This window comes from Oncorhynchus gorbuscha, linkage group LG03, assembly GCF_021184085.1.
Source record: "Oncorhynchus gorbuscha isolate QuinsamMale2020 ecotype Even-year linkage group LG03, OgorEven_v1.0, whole genome shotgun sequence".
Classification (NCBI taxonomy): Eukaryota; Metazoa; Chordata; class Actinopteri; order Salmoniformes; family Salmonidae; genus Oncorhynchus; species Oncorhynchus gorbuscha.
The window spans coordinates 10,835,619-10,859,193 of record NC_060175.1 but is presented as its reverse complement, the minus strand read 5'-3'; the positions used below and the strand labels follow the sequence as shown (position 1 = coordinate 10,859,193).

General features: G+C 42.2%; 2 protein-coding genes and 1 long non-coding RNA gene across 5 annotated transcripts in view; 2 read left to right on the top strand and 1 right to left on the bottom strand.

Moving 5' to 3' along the window:
- grip2b (glutamate receptor interacting protein 2b) overlaps positions 1 to 23,575 on the bottom strand; it is a 240,773-nt gene that overhangs the window by 178,153 nt on the left and 39,045 nt on the right.
- On the top strand, positions 2,883 to 4,071 carry LOC124025676. Its single transcript, XR_006837212.1, has 4 exons — positions 2,883 to 3,005; positions 3,307 to 3,400; positions 3,712 to 3,813; positions 3,895 to 4,071. It is a non-coding gene; the product is annotated as an uncharacterized LOC124025676 (long non-coding RNA).
- The window catches only part of LOC124025655, a 20,636-nt gene continuing 2,781 nt past the window's right edge, over positions 5,721 to 23,575 (top strand). The window contains exons 1-8 of one of the 3 annotated variants that reach the window (XM_046338994.1): positions 5,721 to 5,856; positions 6,084 to 6,229; positions 8,595 to 8,868; positions 9,096 to 9,241; positions 11,604 to 11,623; positions 20,011 to 20,318; positions 20,546 to 20,691; positions 23,259 to 23,559. In XM_046338994.1, coding sequence (XP_046194950.1) covers positions 6,142 to 6,229; positions 8,595 to 8,868; positions 9,096 to 9,241; positions 11,604 to 11,623; positions 20,011 to 20,318; positions 20,546 to 20,691; positions 23,259 to 23,559 — 1,283 coding nt within the window. In that variant the 5' untranslated portion in view covers positions 5,721 to 5,856; positions 6,084 to 6,141. Of the gene's footprint in view, positions 5,857 to 6,083; positions 6,230 to 8,594; positions 8,869 to 9,095; positions 9,242 to 11,603; positions 11,878 to 12,104; positions 12,251 to 20,010; positions 20,319 to 20,545; positions 20,692 to 23,251; positions 23,560 to 23,575 lie in introns of all 3 variants that reach the window. The other 2 variants (XM_046339001.1, XM_046339009.1) reach the window with 2 other exon arrangements.

Sequence of the window (23,575 nt, the reverse complement as noted above, 5' to 3'; positions counted from 1 at the left end):
CTCAGAATAGAGGAAAAGTCTGTATGTTAGAGGCAGAGAGGAAAGAAAGGAACATATGGCCAAGAGTTCGGTCTAAGCACAATTTAGAAGAAGTAAGTCAAAGATTGTTAATGATCTTGACTTCCAAACTGACAAAATAGCCCAGCTGCAGAAGGGAAGACAGAATGCACTTTTTCATTTATTTTAATAATTTTTTTTACACCTTTTCTCCACAGTTTTGTGATATCCAATTGGTAGTTACAGCCTTGTCTCATCTCTGCAACTCCCGTACACCATGTGTCCTCCGAAACACGACTCTGCCAAGCCACACTGCTTCTTGACATACTGCTCGCTTAACCCGGAAGCCAGCCGCACCAATGTGTCGGAGGAAACACCGCACAACTGGCCACCGCGCCAGCGTGCATGCGCCCGGCCCACCACAGGAGTCGGTAGAGCATGATGGGACAAGGACATCCTCTAGTTTTTACTTGTTGATGGCTACTTCCCAGTAAGGGGACTTATACAGACGTCTTGTGGACGTCTTCTTTTGGTCTGGACTGGACCAGCCTTATTTGTTTGGTGCGGTCCTGACTGGGACCAGCCTTATTTGTTTGGAGCGGTCCTGACTGGACCAGCCTTATTTGTTTGGAGCGGTCCTGACTGGGACCAGCCTTATTTGTTTGGTGCGGTCCTAACTGGACCAGCCTTATTAGTTTGGAGCGGTCCTGACTGGACCAGCCTTATTTGTTTGGTGCGGTCCTGACTGGGACCAGCCTTATTTGTTTGGAGCGGTCCTGACTGGACCAGCCTTATTTGTTTGGTGCGGTCTGGACTGGGACCAGCCTTATTTGTTTGGTGCGGTCCTGACTGGGACCAGCCTTATTTGTTTGGTGCGGTCCTGACTGGGACCAGCCTTATTTGTTTGGTGCGGTCTGGACTGGGACCATCCTTATTTGTTTGGTGCGGTCCTGACTGGGACCAGCCTTATTTGTTTGGAGCGGTCCTGACTGGACCAGCCTTATTTGTTTGGTGCGGTCCTGACTGGGACCAGCCTTATTTGTTTGGAGCGGTCCTGACTGGACCAGCCTTATTTGTTTGGTGCGGTCTGGACTGGGACCAGCCTTATTTGTTTGTAGCGGTCCGGACTGGCTTTAATATCATTGTCTGTGGACGGGATTCTAAAAGCACTGCTAGGGAAAAGTCATAGTTCTATCGAAATGGCGTGTTTTAGGGAATCTCATCCCCACACGTTGATTTCTGGACATCCATGTTAGGTTCAGATTTGGTGCGATCTGGACTGGCCTTGATTTGGCCCAAACAGAGACATATACTGTATGTTTGGTTTAGATTTGGTCCAGTCCCCATTCCATGTAATTGATCTATTCCAGAGCTAGCACACCTGATTAACTTTGTCAACACATCCTCAAGCTCCTGAATCTCAGCTAGTGTTGTAAGATAAATGCACTAACTGTAAGAGTATCTGATAAATTACTCAAATGTAAACATAGAGCACAACAGAGTACAGCACATAACAGTACAGTAAAAAAGTTGAGAAATTATTTTCAACATTCATTCAGAACAGAAAATGAACCTGATTCCAATATCAGGAAAATACTCACTGTCAACGTCGGGAAAATACATACTTTTAACATCCGTAAAACACGTATTTTAAACTTCCTGAACATACATCTTTTCACCTTTCATTCAGAACCTAGAATGAACCTAACTTCAACATCTGGAAAATATGTCATTTTGCTTACTGGGTAAAGACTTTTGGGAACACACTGAATGTATCTTGACACTGTCGATCAGTTGTCTCATGTGTTGATCTAACTAATTAGCTAGCTAGTATATGTACACTCACTTCAATATACAAATAATATTTATATCCTTGTGTTTGTTTGTGGCCTTTTATAAAGACAGCGTCCCAATTTTCCCTTGCCATAAGAGTTTGAAAATGACAACATTCTTTCTTGCGACCGACATCCCCATACGATAAGATAAGCGATACCAAACCATCACCAATCTGAGGTAAAAGCGATGAGTGTAACTGTAACTTCACTAAATTGCATGCGGTGAAAATGGGAGCTAGTGTAAGGCACTAACACAAACTGTCGACATCAGGAAAATTAGCAGTTTATAAAATAATTTAGTATGGCAAAATATAATTCAGTTTTTCGATGATAGTTAATGTTGCCCAGTCACATTTAAAAAAAATCTAACATTTAGATAGTTCAGAAATGCTCCTGAACATAATTGAACTAGTAGCTCCAGACTAGAGCTTCCATAGTCTGCCTGAATGTTTGATGTCCGCAATAGTATAATGTTCTTTACTATACATTGATGGTAAAAGGGACATTTACATTTACATGCCTTTTCCTGCGTCTATGAGAGACTCACTGTCTTTCTAATCTAAATGCTGTAACAGTGACAAGGCATTCAACGCGACAGAGAAGGACTGAGGCAAAATGAAGCCTGATCGCTCAACTGACTGTGTTCTAATGAGAACACAACATGACATGAGACCGACGGGGGAGAAATGGAAAGGAGGAAATGTTCTATAGCAATACTAGAAACAATGTCCTGCATGTAAAACAATTAGGCAATTTAATACGGTTAATGTTTCGCCAAATCGGGGAACTTGATGAGATAATGTTCATGGAAAGCTTTTTTGTTGTTGTTGTTGCGGTTTTGTGACAGTCTTTCTATTGTAAATATATGTACTGTAGTGTGGATAATCCCAGCATAATATTATACACTCCTTGTCTCCTACGTGGTTTTACAACTTTATAAACTTTCAAAGCAGCATAAATTAATAAAAACTGTAAAAAAAATTAAAATAATAATAATCTCACATGGACGTGTTGAGTAACATGTGTTGCAATCAGACTTTAGCCTTTAATCAACTACGGGAACATGGCAAAGAAGCCATTCAGTCATTGCCACCAGCTCAGACCGCCCCTCCATATTACTTCAATACACACCAGTGCAGCATATTTGGATTTATCCATTTAACTGTGAACATGGTAAGAATGTTTTTTCATTGTGTTTGTTATTTTGTATTCATATTCTGATTAATTTCTTTGCCTAATGTGTCACTGGGGGTCTGAGAAACAGACTGTTTGTGTGTGCTTATGTGGCATGTGACTTTTTGTCTCAAGTGTTTTTTGTCTAAACGGTTTATGAGGACAAGCTTTGGTACGCTTTAGTAAACATTTAGTCATGTGCAAGCATTGTATTTTCTAAATGTACACCTAAAGCAGTGAAAGATACATACGTATTTGAGCATATATGTAAAGATATCTGAGGAAATCTATATAAACACAGACAGAAGACAATGACTCCAGCACAATGAAAATCTTGGATATTGATGACAACATGTATGTCAAGCCCAGAAAAAGACATGGCTTTCAATGTTCAGGTATCAACGCGCACAAACACACACACACACACACACACACACACACACACACACACACACACACACACACACACACACACACACACACACACACACACACACACACACACACACACACACACACACACACACACACACACACACACACACACACACACACACACACACACACACACACACACACATTGTCTGTGTTTGAGTCTAATGGTGGCGGGGTTGAGTTGAAAGCAAATAGTGAATTTCTGTAAAAAAAATAAAAATGAACAATAAATGTTGGTGCAAAGATTGTATGAAACATTCTTGTGATTCAGTGCATTTTCAGTGGTGGAAGACATCATTCGGACTTGCTGCATTGTGTCTTGGATTGCTGTGTATTCTCCTACTGGCTGGGATCATAGGCATGTGTGTCAACTGTAAGTTTAGTATGTTTTCACTGAAGCATTCTTAATGATCAGTGACATAATCATTAATTAATATTTTATCTGTTCCCTTAGACACTGGTCAGCATTCCCGTGATGAAAGAGACCAGCTACAAACCAGTAATAACAACCTGACTAAAGAGAGAGACCAGCTACAGACCAGTTATAACAACCTGACTAAAGAGAGAGACCAGCTACAGACCAGTTATAACAACCTGACTAAAGAGAGAGACCAGCTACAGACCAGTTATAATAACCTGACTAAAGAGAGAGACCAGCTACAGACCAGTTATAATAACCTGACTAAAGAGAGAGACCAGCTACAGACCAGTTATAATAACCTGATTAAAGAGAGAGACCAGCATCAGAGGGAGACAGAAAGGCTGAAAATCAAAGGTAACACTTCAATTTACTGAACAATTGGAAATTACTGTCTGTATTACATAATACAATAACAACTATATTACGTTGAGACAGTTAGATCGCTTATTTCATCCACTAGACTTAGATTACTACATGTTTACTCAAGATGGCTAATATTTGGGGAGAGAAATATGATGGTGCATGCTGGAAGACGTTTAGAAGTTTGTTAGTGTTGAAGAATTGATGCCGGTGTAGTAAAGGGAGGGACTGTTTTATAAATAGTTGATAGTAGTCTTCAATGGGAGACAAGGTAGTAGTAGTAAGCAGCCCAGAAGTACTAGTAGCAGTACATTGCAGAAGTAATAGTGAATGTTTTAGATAGGTAGGCCATGGGTTAGCTATAGTAAGCATGGTTGCTATTATAGTTTGGTTAGTGAATGGGGTTTTGTTATAGTGGGCTAGTTTAGTGGGTATGGGTTAGTTGTGTGACATAATCAGTTTTATATGCTCCCCCAGTACTCTAAGTTTTTGTCCAAGCTGTTGGGAAAATGGTCAAAATGTTGAATATTTGTCAAAGTTAAGAGAAAGTAGGTGTTGTGGTTACTAAAACAGCAGTATCTCAAGATACAGGTACTCTAGCGTTAGCTACTCTACCTGCAGTCTTCCAGTCACTGCACTAAAGCTAGTTAGCATTGGCTCGCAAAACTAACTCTAACTTCCTTCACACAGGACGCAGAGTCATGAAACTGTTTTCCATGAGTTCATCTGACTCTGTGGAAGTAAATAAAGGACGTAGCACTCTAAAACATAATGATTCAGAAATGTTTCAAGTGAAACTTTTGCGATATCAAGCCACAATAATTTGCATAACATTTTAAGGACACAATGTCAACTATACACGGTGGGAGACATTTTAAATGCTACTGCAATTTAACCATTCCAGCTACAAACATAAAATCAACTTTAACATTTTACAAATATTTATAAATTATAACTATTTAAAGTTGCTTAAATTAGCATAAAATCACCCCCAACAGTATTAGTATCTTTTGAACCTTTAAAGATACAGACACCACATTACATTTACATTACATTTAAGTCATTTAGCAGACGCTCTTATCCATCAATTATCACTTGTTCAGGCTATAAATCAATCAATCACTCAATTAATCAAACAAATTTTTCAATTATAACCAGTCATTACCATTACTACTGCAGTCACTATCATTACTATAACGTATATAACAACCACAAATACAAGCTAGCAAGCATGCACATTTTAATTTGGAAATTTACATTTTCTAGTTTCTCTGTTCTCAGTTCTGTCAACCACAGGCTATGCTTACAAAAATCAAACAGGTACTTTCTACATTCAAACATTCTTCTCTATGTTCCTGTAGGAAATGTGGCGTTGAATGGAGTGGCCACTCAGTCATCACTGTATAAAAATCGCAACGCTTACGATGCCATCGATGGGAAAAGAAACACACACTATGGATCCTGCACCCACACTCTGAAAGACAGAAACCCGTGGTGGAGAGTGGACCTGCTGAATGTGTACAGAATAACAGATGTCACCCTCACCAACAGAGGAGACTGCTGTCCTGAGAGGCTTGATGGTGCTGAGATCCGCATCGGTAACTCATTGGAGAACAACGGCATCAACAGCTCCAGGTGACACATATAGATGTTGGTACATTTTTATGTCCTGTCTCTAAGGTTTTCTGATACATTGGTCTTCATCCATGCTACTGTAGCTATTCTGTGGCTTCATACTTAACAGAGTCAGAATATGTTATGGTACATTATAGAACGTCTTAAATCACTCTGATTATCTCATCTCTTTCTCTCTCCCTTTCACTCCATATCTGTCTCTCCATCTTTCTTACTCTCTCGCTCAGATGTGCCGTCATCTCCCACATCCCAGCAGGAGAGTCCCACACCTTCCAGTGCAATGAGATGGAGGGTCGCTACGTTGTTGTGGTCATCCCTGGCAGGTCGGAATGGCTCACTCTGTGTGAGTTGGAAGTTCATGGTACTCCTGCAGGTAATAATCCGTAACTGTCTTCACTGGTCGCATTCATCATCAAGTAAGGTTTTGTTACGGTTTTCTTCCATCGAAGGAGAGTCGGACCAAAATGCAGCGTGGTCATTTCCATACATGTTTATTGAACGACAAAAACACGAACAATACAAAATCAACAAACGGAACGTGAAAACCTATACAGCCTATCTGGTGACAACTAACACAGAGACAGGAACAATCACCCACAAAATACTCAAAGAATATGGCTGCCTAAATATGGTTCCCAATCAGAGACAACGATAATCACCTGACTCTGATTGAGAACCGCCTCAGGCAGCCATAGACTATGCTAGACATCCCACAAAAACCCCATGACAAAAATGCTCCACAATAACCCATGCCACACCATGGCCTGACCAAAAAAATGAAGACAAAACATACATACTTCGACCAGGGCGTGACAGGTTTACATTACTTTTATACACTGAGTGTACAGAACATTAATAACACCTGCTCTTTCCATGACATAGACTGGCTCCTGACTAAAGAGAGAGACCAGCTACAGACCAGTTATAACAACCTGACTAAAGAGAGAGACCAGCTACAGACCAGTTATAACAACCTGACTATAGAGAGAGACAGCTTACAGACCAGTTATAACAACCTGATGAAGGAGAGAGACCAGCTACAGACCAGTAATAACAACCTGACTAAAGAGAGAGACCAGCTACAGATGAGTTATAACAACCTGACTAAAGAGAGACCAGCTACAGACGAGTTATAACAACCTGATTGAAGTGGGAGACCAGCTACAGATATGTAATAATAACCTGACTAAAGCGAGAGACCAGCTACAGACCAGTTATAACAACCTGATTAAAGAGAGAGACCAGCTACAGACCAGTTGTAACAACCTGACTAAAGAGAGAGACCAGCATCAGAGGGAGACAGAAAAGCTGAAGATCAAAGGAAACACTTCAATTTACTGAACAATTGGAAATTACTGTCTATATTACATAATACAATAACAACTATATTACTTTGAGACAGTTAGATCACTTATTTCATCCACTAGACTTAGATTACTACATTTTTACTCAAAATGGCTAATATTTGGGGAGAGAAATATGATGGTGCATGCTGGAAGACGTTTAGAAGTTTGTTAGTGTTGAAGAATTGATGCCGGTGTAGTAGAGGGAGGTACTGTTTTATAAATAGTTGATAGTAGTCTTCAATGGGAGACAAGGTAGTAGTAGTAAGCAGCCCAGAAGTACTAGTAGCAGTACATTGCAGAAGTAATAGTGAATGTTTTAGATAGGTAGGCCATGGGTTAGCTATAGTAAGCATGGTTGCTATTATAGTTTGGTTAGTGAATGGGGTTTTGTTATAGTGGGCTAGTTTAGTGGGTATGGGTTAGTTGTGTGACATAATCAGTTTTATATGCTCCCCCAGTGCTCTAACTTGATTGGTTGAACACATTTCTGTTCTGATTTCAGATTTTATGCTCTAAGTTTTTGTCCAAGCTGTTGGGAAAATGGTCAAAATGTTGAATATTTGTCAAAGTTAAGAGAAAGTAGGTGTTGTGGTTACTAAAACAGCAGTATCTCAAGATACAGGTACTCTAGTGTTAGCTACTCTACCTGCAGTCTTCCAGTCACTGCACTAACGCTAGTTAGCATTGGCTCGCAAAACTAACTCTAACTTCCTTCACACAGGACGCAGAGTCATGAAACTGTTTTCCATGAGTTCATCTGACTCTGTGGAAGTAAATAAAGGACGTAGCACTCTAAAACATAATGATTCAGAAATGTTTCAAGTGAAACTTTTGCGATATCAAGCCACAATAATTTGCATAACATTTTAAGGACACAATGTCAACTATACACGGTGGGAGACATTTTAAATGCTACTGCAATTTAACCATTCCAGCTACAAACATAAAATCAACTTTAACATTTTACAAATATTTATAAATTATAACTATTTAAAGTTGCTTAAATTAGCATAAAATCACCCCCAACAGTATTAGTATCTTTTGAACCTTTAAAGATACAGACACCACATTACATTTACATTACATTTAAGTCATTTAGCAGACGCTCTTATCCATCAATTATCACTTGTTCAGGCTATAAATCAATCAATCACTCAATTAATCAAACAAATTTTTCAATTATAACCAGTCATTACCATTACTACTGCAGTCACTATCATTACTATAACGTATATAACAACCACAAATACAAGCTAGCAAGCATGCACATTTTAATTTGGAAATTTACATTTTCTAGTTTCTCTGTTCTCAGTTCTGTCAACCACAGGCTATGCTTACAAAAATCAAACAGGTACTTTCTACATTCAAACATTCTTCTCTATGTTCCTGTAGGAAATGTGGCGTTGAATGGAGTGGCCACTCAGTCATCACTGTATAAAAATCGCAACGCTTACGATGCCATCGATGGGAAAAGAAACACACACTATGGATCCTGCACCCACACTCTGAAAGACAGAAACCCGTGGTGGAGAGTGGACCTGCTGAATGTGTACAGAATAACAGATGTCACCCTCACCAACAGAGGAGACTGCTGTCCTGAGAGGCTTGATGGTGCTGAGATCCGCATCGGTAACTCATTGGAGAACAACGGCATCAACAACTCCAGGTGACACATATAGATGTTGGTACATTTTTATGTCCTGTCTCTAAGGTTTTCTGATACATTGGTCTTCATCCATGCTACTGTAGCTATTCTGTGGCTTCATACTTAACAGAGTCAGAATATGTTATGGTACATTATAGAACGTCTTAAATCACTCTGATTATCTCATCTCTTTCTCTCTCCCTTTCACTCCATATCTGTCTCTCCATCTTTCTTACTCTCTCGCTCAGATGTGCCGTCATCTCCCACATCCCAGCAGGAGAGTCCCACACCTTCCAGTGCAATGAGATGGAGGGTCGCTACGTTGTTGTGGTCATCCCTGGCAGGTCGGAATGGCTCACTCTGTGTGAGTTGGAAGTTCATGGTACTCCTGCAGGTAATAATCCGTAACTGTCTTCACTGGTCGCATTCATCATCAAGTAAGGTTTTGTTACGGTTTTCTTCCATCGAAGGAGAGTCGGACCAAAATGCAGCGTGGTCATTTCCATACATGTTTATTGAACGACAAAAACACGAACAATACAAAATCAACAAACGGAACGTGAAAACCTATACAGCCTATCTGGTGACAACTAACACAGAGACAGGAACAATCACCCACAAAATACTCAAAGAATATGGCTGCCTAAATATGGTTCCCAATCAGAGACAACGATAATCACCTGACTCTGATTGAGAACCGCCTCAGGCAGCCATAGACTATGCTAGACATCCCACAAAAACCCCATGACAAAAATGCTCCACAATAACCCATGCCACACCATGGCCTGACCAAAAAAATGAAGACAAAACATACATACTTCGACCAGGGCGTGACAGGTTTACATTACTTTTATACACTGAGTGTACAGAACATTAATAACACCTGCTCTTTCCATGACATAGACTGGCTCCTGACTAAAGAGAGAGACCAGCTACAGACCAGTTATAACAACCTGACTAAAGAGAGAGACCAGCTACAGACCAGTTATAACAACCTGACTATAGAGAGAGACAGCTTACAGACCAGTTATAACAACCTGATGAAGGAGAGAGACCAGCTACAGACCAGTAATAACAACCTGACTAAAGAGAGAGACCAGCTACAGATGAGTTATAACAACCTGACTAAAGAGAGACCAGCTACAGACGAGTTATAACAACCTGATTGAAGTGGGAGACCAGCTACAGATATGTAATAATAACCTGACTAAAGCGAGAGACCAGCTACAGACCAGTTATAACAACCTGATTAAAGAGAGAGACCAGCTACAGACCAGTTGTAACAACCTGACTAAAGAGACCAGCATCAGAGGGAGACAGAAAAGCTGAAGATCAAAGGAAACACTTCAATTTACTGAACAATTGGAAATTACTGTCTATATTACATAATACAATAACAACTATATTACTTTGAGACAGTTAGATCACTTATTTCATCCACTAGACTTAGATTACTACATTTTTACTCAAAATGGCTAATATTTGGGGAGAGAAATATGATGGTGCATGCTGGAAGACGTTTAGAAGTTTGTTAGTGTTGAAGAATTGATGCCGGTGTAGTAAAGGGAGGGACTGTTTTATAAATAGTTGATAGTAGTCTTCAATGGGAGACAAGGTAGTAGTAGTAAGCAGCCCAGAAGTAATAGTAGCAGTACATTGCAGAAGTAATAGTGAATGTTTTAGATAGGTAGGCCATGGGTTAGCTATAGTAAGCATGGTTGCTATTATAGTTTGGTTAGTGAATGGGGTTTTGTTATAGTGGGCTAGTTTAGTGGGTATGGGTTAGTTGTGTGACATAATCAGTTTTATATGCTCCCCAGTGCTCTAACTTGATTGGTTGAACACATTTCTGTTCTGATTTCAGATTTCATATGCTCTAAGTTTTTGTCCAAGCTGTTGGGAAAATGGTCAAAATGTTGAATATTTGTCAAAGTTAAGAGAAAGTAGGTGTTGTGGTTACTAAAACAGCAGTATCTCAAGATACAGGTACTCTAGTGTTAGCTACTCTACCTGCAGTCTTCCAGTCACTGCACTAACGCTAGTTAGCATTGGCTCGCAAAACTAACTCTAACTTCCTTCACACAGGACGCAGAGTCATGAAACTGTTTTCCATGAGTTCATCTGACTCTGTGGAAGTAAATAAAGGACGTAGCACTCTAAAACATAATGATTCAGAAATGTTTCAAGTGAAACTTTTGCGATATCAAGCCACAATAATTTGCATAACATTTTAAGGACACAATGTCAACTATACACGGTGGGAGACATTTTAAATGCTACTGCAATTTAACCATTCCAGCTACAAACATAAAATCAACTTTAACATTTTACAAATATTTATAAATTATAACTATTTAAAGTTGCTTAAATTAGCATAAAATCACCCCCAACAGTATTAGTATCTTTTGAACCTTTAAAGATACAGACACCACATTACATTTACATTACATTTAAGTCATTTAGCAGACGCTCTTATCCATCAATTATCACTTGTTCAGGCTATAAATCAATCAATCACTCAATTAATCAAACAAATTTTTCAATTATAACCAGTCATTACCATTACTACTGCAGTCACTATCATTACTATAACGTATATAACAACCACAAATACAAGCTAGCAAGCATGCACATTTTAATTTGGAAATTTACATTTTCTAGTTTCTCTGTTCTCAGTTCTGTCAACCACAGGCTATGCTTACAAAAATCAAACAGGTACTTTCTACATTCAAACATTCTTCTCTATGTTCCTGTAGGAAATGTGGCGTTGAATGGAGTGGCCACTCAGTCATCACTGTATAAAAATCGCAACGCTTACGATGCCATCGATGGGAAAAGAAACACACACTATGGATCCTGCACCCACACTCTGAAAGACAGAAACCCGTGGTGGAGAGTGGACCTGCTGAATGTGTACAGAATAACAGATGTCACCCTCACCAACAGAGGAGACTGCTGTCCTGAGAGGCTTGATGGTGCTGAGATCCGCATCGGTAACTCATTGGAGAACAACGGCATCAACAACTCCAGGTGACACATATAGATGTTGGTACATTTTTATGTCCTGTCTCTAAGGTTTTCTGATACATTGGTCTTCATCCATGCTACTGTAGCTATTCTGTGGCTTCATACTTAACAGAGTCAGAATATGTTATGGTACATTATAGAACGTCTTAAATCACTCTGATTATCTCATCTCTTTCTCTCTCCCTTTCACTCCATATCTGTCTCTCCATCTTTCTTACTCTCTCGCTCAGATGTGCCGTCATCTCCCACATCCCAGCAGGAGAGTCCCACACCTTCCAGTGCAATGAGATGGAGGGTCGCTACGTTGTTGTGGTCATCCCTGGCAGGTCGGAATGGCTCACTCTGTGTGAGTTGGAAGTTCATGGTACTCCTGCAGGTAATAATCCGTAACTGTCTTCACTGGTCGCATTCATCATCAAGTAAGGTTTTGTTACGGTTTTCTTCCATCGAAGGAGAGTCGGACCAAAATGCAGCGTGGTCATTTCCATACATGTTTATTGAACGACAAAAACACGAACAATACAAAATCAACAAACGGAACGTGAAAACCTATACAGCCTATCTGGTGACAACTAACACAGAGACAGGAACAATCACCCACAAAATACTCAAAGAATATGGCTGCCTAAATATGGTTCCCAATCAGAGACAACGATAATCACCTGACTCTGATTGAGAACCGCCTCAGGCAGCCATAGACTATGCTAGACATCCCACAAAAACCCCATGACAAAAATGCTCCACAATAACCCATGCCACACCATGGCCTGACCAAAAAAATGAAGACAAAACATACATACTTCGACCAGGGCGTGACAGGTTTACATTACTTTTATACACTGAGTGTACAGAACATTAATAACACCTGCTCTTTCCATGACATAGACTGGCTCCTGACTAAAGAGAGAGACCAGCTACAGACCAGTTATAACAACCTGACTAAAGAGAGAGACCAGCTACAGACCAGTTATAACAACCTGACTATAGAGAGAGACAGCTTACAGACCAGTTATAACAACCTGATGAAGGAGAGAGACCAGCTACAGACCAGTAATAACAACCTGACTAAAGAGAGAGACCAGCTACAGATGAGTTATAACAACCTGACTAAAGAGAGACCAGCTACAGACGAGTTATAACAACCTGATTGAAGTGGGAGACCAGCTACAGATATGTAATAATAACCTGACTAAAGCGAGAGACCAGCTACAGACCAGTTATAACAACCTGATTAAAGAGAGAGACCAGCTACAGACCAGTTGTAACAACCTGACTAAAGAGAGAGACCAGCATCAGAGGGAGAGAGAAAAGCTGAAGATCAAAGGAAACACTTCAATTTACTGAACAATTGGAAATTACTGTCTATATTACATAATACAATAACAACTATATTACTTTGAGACAGTTAGATCACTTATTTCATCCACTAGACTTAGATTACTACATTTTTACTCAAAATGGCTAATATTTGGGGAGAGAAATATGATGGTGCATGCTGGAAGACGTTTAGAAGTTTGTTAGTGTTGAAGAATTGATGCCGGTGTAGTAAAGGGAGGGACTGTTTTATAAATAGTTGATAGTAGTCTTCAATGGGAGACAAGGTAGTAGTAGTAAGCAGCCCAGAAGTAATAGTAGCAGTACATTGCAGAAGTAATAGTGAATGTTTTAGATAGGTAGGCCATGGGTTAGCTATAGTAAGCATGGTTGCTATTATAGTTTGGTTAGTGAATGGGGTTTTGTTATAGTGGGCTAGTTTAGTGGGTATGGGTTAGTTGTGTGACATAATCAGTTTTATATGCTCCCCCAGTGCTCTAACTTGATTGGTTGAACACATTTCTGTTCTGATTTCAGATTTCATATGCTCTAAGTTTTTGTCCAAGCTGTTGGGAAAATGGTCAAAATGTTGAATATTTGTCAAAGTTAAGAGAAAGTAGGTGTTGTGGTTACTAAAACAGCAGTATCTCAAGATACAGGTACTCTAGTGTTAGCTACTCTACCTGCAGTCTTCCAGTCACTGCACTAAAGCTAGTTAGCATTGGCTCGCAAAACTAACTCTAACTTCCTTCACACAGGACGCAGAGTCATGAAACTGTTTTCCATGAGTTCATCTGACTCTGTGGAAGTAAATAAAGGACGTAGCACTCTAAAACATAATGATTCAGAAATGTTTCAAGTGAAACTTTTGCTATATCAAGCCACAATAATTTACATAACATTTTAAGGACACAATGTCAACTATACACGGTGGGAGACATTTTAAATGCTACTGCAATTTAACCATTCCAGCTACAAAAATAAAATCAACTTTAACATTTTACAAATATTTATAAATTATAACTATTTAAAGTTGCTTAAATTAGCATAAAATCACCCCCAACAGTATTAGTATCTTTTGAACCTTTAAAGATACAGACACCACATCAATTATCACTTGTTCAGGCTATAAATCAATCAATCACTCAATTAATCAAACTACTTTTTCAATTATAACCAGTCATTACCATTACTACTGCAGTCACTATCATTACTATAACGTATTTAACAACCACAAATACAAGCTTGCAAGCATGCACATTTATTTTGAAAATTGACATTTTCTAGTTTCTCTGTTCTCAGTTCGTGTTATGCAGGTGAATGAGGACCCAAAAGCGACTTGGCGAAAACAGAGTCTTTATTCCAGTAAAGGAAATAGGCAATACTCCTGGACAATCAGAGCAGAAAACAAAACATAAAAAACTTAATTCCACTCGTAGTGACGAGGACAGACTGGAGACTCGACCATTAACTGTAGGTTGCCTCGGGAAGGCACCGACCGTAGCAGACTCAGACACCTGCTCACACGCAGCATCTGAGGGAAACAAGACACGACAGGGCGAGACAAAGACACAGCACGGCGAACAATATACAAGGATCCGACAGGACAGAAACGGAAAACAAGGGGAGAAATAGGGACTCTAATCAGAGGGCAAGATAAGGAACAGGTGTGAAAAGACTAGATGATTGAGTAGGGGAATAGGAACAGCTGGGAGCAGGAACGGAACGATAGAGAGAAGAGAGAGAGGGAGGGAGAGAGAAAAAGGGAACGAACCTAATAAGACCAGCAGGGGAAAACGAACAGAAGGGAAAGCAAAATGACAAGACAATATAAGACAAAACATGACAGTACCCCCCCACTCACCGAGCGCCTCCTGGCGCACTCGAGGAGGAATCCTGGCGGCAACGGAGGAAATCATCAATCAGCGAACGGTCCAGCACGTCCCGAGACGGAACCCAACTCCTCTCCTCCGGACCGTAACCCTCCCAATCCACTAAGTATTGGTGACCCCGTCCCCGAGAACGCATGTCCATGATCCTACGTACCTTGTAAATAGGTGCACTCTCAACAAGGACGGGGGGGGGGAGGGAAGACGAACGGGGTGCGAAGAAAGGGCTTGACACAGGAGACATGGAAGACAGGATGGACGCGACGAAGATGTCGCGGAAGAAGCAGTCGCACAGCGACAGGATTGACGACCTGGGAGACACGGAACGGACCAATGAACCGCGGAGTCAACTTACGAGAAGCTGTCGTAAGGGGAAGGTTACGAGTGGAAAGCCACACTCTCTGGCCGCAACAATACCTAGGACTCTTAATCCTACGTTTATTGGCGGCTCTCACAGTCTGTGCCCTGTAACGGCAAAGTGCAGACCTCACCCTCCTCCAGGTGCGCTCACAACGTTGGACAAACGCTTGAGCGGAGGGAACGCTGGACTCGGCAAGCTGGGATGAGAACAGAGGAGGCTGGTAACCCAGACTACTCTGAAACGGAGATAACCCGGTAGCAGACGAAGGAAGCGAGTTGTGAGCGTATTCTGCCCAGGGGAGCTGTTCTGCCCAAGACGCAGGGTTTCTAAATGAAAGGCTGCGTAGTATGCGACCAATCGTCTGATTGGCCCTTTCTGCTTGACCGTTAGACTGGGGATGAAACCCGGAAGAGAGACTGACGGACGCACCAATCAAACGACAGAACTCCCTCCAAAACTGTGACGTGAATTGCGGACCTCTGTCTGAAACGGCGTCTAACGGGAGGCCATGAATTCTGAACACATTCTCGATGATGATTTGTGCCGTCTCCTTAGCGGAAGGAAGCTTAGCGAGGGGAATGAAATGTGCCACCTTAGAGAACCTATCGACAACCGTAAGAATCACAGTCTTCCCCGCAGACAAAGGCAGACCGGTAATGAAGTCTAAGGCTATGTGAGACCATGGTCGAGAAGGAATGGGAAGCGGTCTGAGACGACCGGCAGGAGGAGAGTTACCTGACTTAGTCTGCTCGCAGTCCGAACAAGCAGCCACGAAATGGCGCGTGTCACGCTCCTGAGTAGGCCACCAAAAGCGCTGGCGAATAGAAGCAAGAGTACCTCGAACGCCGGGATGACCAGCTAACTTGGCAGAGTGAGCCCACTGAAGAAAAGCCAGACGAGTAGAAACAGGAACGAAAAGAAGGTTACTAGGACAAGCGCGCGGCGACGCAGTGTGCGTGAGTGCTTGCTTAACCTGTCTTTCAATTCCCCAGACTGTCAACCCGACAACACGCCCATAAGGAAGAATCCCCTCGGGATCAGTAGAAGCCACAGAAGAACTAAAGAGACGGGATAAGGCATCAGGCTTGGTGTTCTTACTACCCGGACGGTAAGAAATCACAAACTCGAAACGAGTGAAAAACAACGCCCAACGAGCTTGACGTGCATTAAGTCGTTTGGCAGAACGGATGTACTCAAGGTTCTTATGGTCTGTCCAAACGACAAAAGGAACGGTCGCCCTCTCCAACCACTGTCGCCATTCGCCTAGGGCTAAGCGGATGGCGAGCAGTTCGCGGTTACCCACATCATAGTTGCGTTCCGATGGCGACAGGCGATGAGAAAAATAAGCGCAAGGATGAACCTTATCGTCAGACTGGAAGCGCTGGGATAGAATGGCTCCCACGCCTACCTCTGAAGCGTCAACCTCGACAATGAATTGTTTAGTGACGTCAGGAGTAACGAGGATAGGAGCGGACGTAAAACGTTTCTTGAGAAGATCAAAAGCTCCCTGGGCGGAACTGGACCACTTAAAACACGTCTTGACAGAAGTAAGAGCTGTGAGAGGGGCAGCAACTTGACCGAAATTACGAATGAAACGCCGATAGAAATTAGCGAAACCTAGAAAGCGCTGCAACTCGACACGTGACCTTGGAACGGGCCAATCACTGACAGCCTGGACCTTAGCGGGATCCATCTGAATGCCTTCAGCGGAAATAACAGAACCGAGAAAAGTGACGGAGGAGACATGAAAAGAGCACTTCTCAGCCTTCACGTAGAGACAATTCTCTAAAAAGGGGCTGGAGTACACGTCGAACGTGCTGAACATGAATCTCGAGTGACGGTGAAAAAATCAGGATATCGTCAAGGTAGACAAAAACAAAGATGTTCAGCATGTCTCTCAGAACATCATTAACTAATGCCTGAAAAACAGCTGGCACATTAGCGAGACCAAACGGCAGAACCCGGTACTCAAAATGCCCTAACGGAGTGTTAAACGCCGTTTTCCACTCGTCCCCCTCTCTGATGCGCACGAGATGGTAAGCGTTACGAAGGTCCAACTTAGTAAAGAACCTGGCTCCCTGCAGAATCTCGAAGGCTGATGACATAAGGGGAAGCGGATAACGATTCTTAACCGTTATGTCATTCAGCCCTCGATAATCCACGCAGGGGCGCAGAGTACCGTCCTTCTTCTTAACAAAAAAACCCCCCGCCCCGGCAGGGGAGGAAGAAGGCACTACGGTGCCGGCCTCAAGAGACACAGACAAATAATCCTCGAGAGCCTTACGTTCGGGAGCCGACAGAGAGTATAGTCTACCCCGAGGAGGAGTGGTCCCCGGAAGGAGATCAATACTACAATCATACGACCGGTGAGGAGGAAGGGAGTTGGCTCTGGACCGACTGAAGACCGTGCGCAGATCATGATATTCCTCCGGCACTCCTGTCAAATCGCCAGGTTCCTCCTGAGAAGTGGGGACAGAAGAAACGGGAGGGATAGCAGACATTAAACACTTCACATGACAAGAAACGTTCCAGGATAGGATAGAATTACTAGACCAATTAATAGAAGGATTATGACATACTAACCAGGGATGACCCAAAACAACAGGTGTAAAAGGTGAACGAAAAATCAAAAAGGAAATAGTCTCACTGTGGTTACCAGATACTGTGAGGGTTAAAGGTAGTGTCTCATATCTGATACTGGGGAGATGACTACCATCTAAGGCGAACATGGGCGTAGGCTTCCTAACTGTCTGAGAGGAATGTCATGTTTCCGAGCCCATGCTTCGTCCATAAAACAACCCTCAGCCCCAGAGTCTATCAAGGCACTGCATGTAGCACCCGAACCGGTCCAGCGTAGATGCACCGACATAGTAGTACAGGATCTTGATGGAGAGACCTGAGTAGTAGCGCTCACCAGTAGCCCTCCGCTTACTGATGAGCTCTAGCTTTTACTGGACATGAATTGACAAAATGTCCAGCAAGTCCGCAATAGAGGCACAGGCGGTTGGTGATCCTCCGTTCCCTCTCCTTAGTCGAGATGCGAATACCTCCCAGCTGCATGGGCTCAGTCTCTGAGCCAGAGGAGGGAGATGGTTGCGATGCGGAGAGGGGAAACACCGTTAACGCGAGCTCTCTTCCACGAGCTTGGTGACGAAGATCTTCCCGTCGTTCTATGCGGATGGCGAGTGCAATCAAAGAGTCCACACTGGAAGGAACCTCCCAGGAGAGAATCTCATCTTTAACCTCTGCGTGGAGTCCCTCCAGAAAACGAGCGAGCAGCGCCGGCTCGTTCCAGTCACTAGAGGCAGCAAGAGTGCGAAACTCTATAGAGTAATCCGTTATGGATCGATCACCTTGACATAGGGAAGCCAGGGCCCTAGAAGCCTCCCTACCAAAAACTGAATGATCAAAAACCCGAATCATCTCCTCTTTAAAGTTCAGGTAATTGTTAGAACAATCAGCCCTTGCCTCCCAGATAGCTGTGCCCCACTCTCGAGCCCGGCCAGTAAGGAGTGATATGACGTAAGCAACCCGAGCTCTCTCTCTAGAGTATGTGTTGGGTTGGAGAGAGAACACAATATCACACTGGGTGAGAAAGGAGCGGCACTCCGTGGGCTGCCCGGAGTAACAAGGTGGGTTATTAACCCTAGGTTCCGGAGGCTCGGCAGACCAGGAAGTAGCAGGTGGCACGAGACGAAGACTCTGGAACTGTCCAGAGAGGTCGGAAACCTGAGCGGCCAGGTTCTCAACGGCATGACGAGCAGCAGACAATTCCTGCTCGTGTCTGCCGAGCATGGCTCCTTGGATCTCGACGGCAGTGTTACGAGAATCTGTAGTCGCTGGGTCCATTCTTGTTCGGATCCTTCTGTTATGCAGGTGAATGAGGACCCAAAAGCGACTTGGCGAAAACAGAGTCTTTATTCCAGTAAAGGAAATAGGCAATACTCCTGGACAATCAGAGCAGAAAACAAAACATAAAAAACTTAATTCCACTCGTAGTGACGAGGACAGACTGGAGACTCGACCATTAACTGTAGGTTGCCTCGGGAAGGCACCGACCGTAGCAGACTCAGACACCTGCTCACACGCAGCATCTGAGGGAAACAAGACACGACAGGGCGAGACAAAGACACAGCACGGTGAACAATATACAAGGATCCGACAGGACAGAAACGGAAAACAAGGGGAGAAATAGGGACTCTAATCAGAGGGCAAGATAAGGAACAGGTGTGAAAAGACTAGATGATTGAGTAGGGGAATAGGAACAGCTGGGAGCAGGAACGGAACGATAGAGAGAAGAGAGAGAGGGAGGGAGAGAGAAAAAAGGGAACGAACCTAATAAGACCAGCAGGGGGAAAACGAACAGAAGGGAAAGCAAAATGACAAGACAATATAAGACAAAACATGACAGTTCGTCCTCAGGTATCCTCCTCTCCTTCCTTGTCAGCTGGTGATTTATTCAGAGGTCCCTAATTCAACAGGGCCCTAATCTTCAAAAGTCCTGTCAACCGCAGGCTATGCTTACAACAATCAAACAGGTACTTTCTCTATTCAAACATTCTTCCCTATGTCCCTGTAGGAAATGTGGCGTTGAATGGACCTGTAGGAAATGTGGCGTTGAATGGAGTGGCCACTCAGTCATCACTGTATGAAAATCGCAACGCTTACGATGCCATCGATGGGAAAAGAAACACACACTATGGATCCTGCACCCACACTCTGAAAGACAGAAACCCGTGGTGGAGAGTGGACCTGCTGAATGTGTACAGAATAACAGATGTCACCCTCACCAACAGAGGAGACTGCTGTCCTGAGAGGCTTGATGGTGCTGAGATCCGCATCGGTAACTCATTGGAGAACAACGGCATCAACAACTCCAGGTGACACATATAGATGTTGGTACATTTTTATGTCCTGTCTCTAAGGTTTTCTGATACATTGGTCTTCATCCATGCTACTGTAGCTATTCTGTGGCTTCATACTTAACAGAGTCAGAATATGTTATGGTACATTATAGAACGTCTTAAATCACTCTGATTATCTCATCTCTTTCTCTCTCCCTTTCACTCCATATCTGTCTCTCCATCTTTCTTACTCTCTCACTCAGATGTGCCGTCATCTCCCACATCCCAGCAGGAGAGTCCCACACCTTCCAGTGCAATGAGATGGAGGGTCGCTACGTTGTTGTGGTCATCCCTGGCAGGTCGGAATGGCTCACTCTGTGTGAGTTGGAAGTTCATGGTACTCCTGCAGGTAATAATTCGTAACTGTCTTCACTGGTCGCATTCATCATCAAGTAAGGTTTTGTTACGGTTTTCTTCCATCGAAGGAGAGTCGGACCAAAATGCAGCGTGGTCATTTCCATACATGTTTATTGAACGACAAAAACACGAACAATACAAAATCAACAAACGGAACGTGAAAACCTATACAGCCTATCTGGTGACAACTAACACAGAGACAGGAACAATCACCCACAAAATACTCAAAGAATATGGCTGCCTAAATATGGTTCCCAATCAGAGACAACGATAATCACCTGACTCTGATTGAGAACCGCCTCAGGCAGCCATAGACTATGCTAGACACCCCACAAAATCCCCATGACAAAAACGTACCACAATAACCCATGTCACACCCTGGCCTAACCAAATAAATGAAGACAAACATACATACTTCGACCAGGGCGTGACAGGTTTACATTACTTTTATACACTGAGTGTACAGAACATTAATAATACCTGCTCTTTCCATGACATAGACTGGCTCCTGACTAAAGAGAGAGACCAGCTACAGACCAGTTATAACAACCTGACTAAAGAGAGAGACCAGCTACAGACCAGTTATAACAACCTGACTATAGAGAGAGACCAGCTACAGACCAGTTATAACAACCTGACTATAGAGAGAGACAGCTTACAGACCAGTTATAACAACCTGATGAAGGAGAGAGACCAGCTACAGACCAGTAATAACAACCTGACTAAAGAGAGAGACCAGCTACAGATGAGTTATAACAACCTGATTAAAGTGAGAGACCAGCTACAGATATGTAATAATAACCTAACTAAAGAGAGAGACCAGCTACAGACCAGTTGTAACAACCTGATTAAAGTGAGAGACCAGCTACAGACCAGTTATAACAACCTGATTAAAGAGAGAGACCAGCATCAGAGGGAGACAGAAAAGCTGAAGATCAAAGGAAACATTTCAATTTACTGAACAATTGGAAATTACTGTCTGTATTACATAATACAATAACAACTATATTACTTTGAGACAGTTAGATCACTTATTTCATCCACTCGACTTAGATAACTAGATTTTTACTCAAAATGGCTAATATTTGGGGAGAGAAATATGATGGTGCATGCTGGAGGACGTTTAGAAGTTTGTTAGTGTTGAAGAATTGATGCCGGTGTAGTAAAGGGAGGGACTGTTTTATAAATAGTTGATAGTAGTCTTCAATGGGAGACTAGGTAGTAGTAGTAAGCAGCCCAGAAGTAATAGTAGCAGTACATTGCAGAAGTAATAGTGAATGTTTTAGATAGGTAGGCCATGGGTTAGCTATAGTAAGCATGGTTGCTATTATAGTTTGGTTAGTGAATGGGGTTTTGTTATAGTGGGCTAGTTTAGTGGGTATGGGTTAGTTGTGTGACATAATCAGTTTTATATGCTCCCCCAGTGCTCTAACTTGATTGGTTGAACACATTTCTGTTCTGATTTCAGATTTCATATGCTCTAAGTTTTTGTCCAAGCTGTTGGGAAAATGGTCAAAATGTTGAATATTTGTCAAAGTTAAGAGAAAGTAGGTGTTGTGGTTACTAAAACAGCAGTATCTCAAGATACAGGTACTCTAGCGTTAGCTACTCTACCTGCAGTCTTCCAGTCACTGCACTAACGCTAGTTAGCATTGGCTCGCAAAACTAACTCTAACTTCCTTCACACAGGACGCAGAGTCATGAAACTGTTTTCCATGAGTTCATCTGACTCTGTGGAAGTAAATAAAGGACGTAGCACTCTAAAACATAATGATTCAGAAATGTTTCAAGTGAAACTTTTGCGATATCAAGCCACAACAATTTACATAACATTTGAAGGACACAATGTCAACTATACACGGTGGGAGACATTTTAAATGCTACTGCAATTTAACCATTCCAGCTACAAAAATAAAATCAACTTTAACATTTTACAAATATTTATAAATTATAACTATTTAAAGTTGCTTAAATTAGCATAAAATCACCCCCAACAGTATTAGTATCTTTTGAACCTTTAACTGTATGTTTGTTTTACTCCATGTGTAACTCTGTGTCGTTGTATCTGTCGAACTGCTTTGCTTTATCTTGGCCAGGTCGCAATTGTAAATGAGAACTTGTTCTCAACTTGCCTACCTGGTTAAATAAAGGTGAAATAAATCAATACATTTAAAAAAAGATACAGACACCACATCAATCATCACTTGTTCAGGCTATAAATCAATCAATCACTCAATTAATCAAACTAGTTTTTCAATTATAACCAGTCATTACCATTACTAATGCAGTCACTATCATTATTATAACGTATTTAACAAACACAAATACAAGCTAGCAAGCATGCGCATCTTAATTTGGAAATGTACATTTTCTAGTTTCTCTGTTCTCAGTTTGTCCTCAGGTATCCTCCTCTCCTTCCTGGTCAGCTGGTGATTTATTCAGAGGTCCCAAATTCAACAGGGCCCTAATCTTCAAAAAGTCCTGTCAACCACAGGCTATGCTTACAACAATCAAACAGGTACTTTCTCTATTCAAACATTCTTCCCTATGTCCCTGTAGGAAATGTGGCGTTGAATGGACCTGTAGGAAATGTGGCGTTGAATGGAGTGGCCACTCAGTCATCACTGTATGAAAATCGCAACGCTTACGATGCCATCGATGGGAAAAGAAACACACACTATGGATCCTGCACCCACACTCTGAAAGACAGAAACCCGTGGTGGAGAGTGGACCTGCTGAATGTGTACAGAATAACAGATGTCACCCTCACCAACAGAGGAGACTGCTGTCCTGAGAGGCTTGATGGTGCTGAGATCCGCATCGGTAACTCATTGGAGAACAACGGCATCAACAACTCCAGGTGACACATATAGATG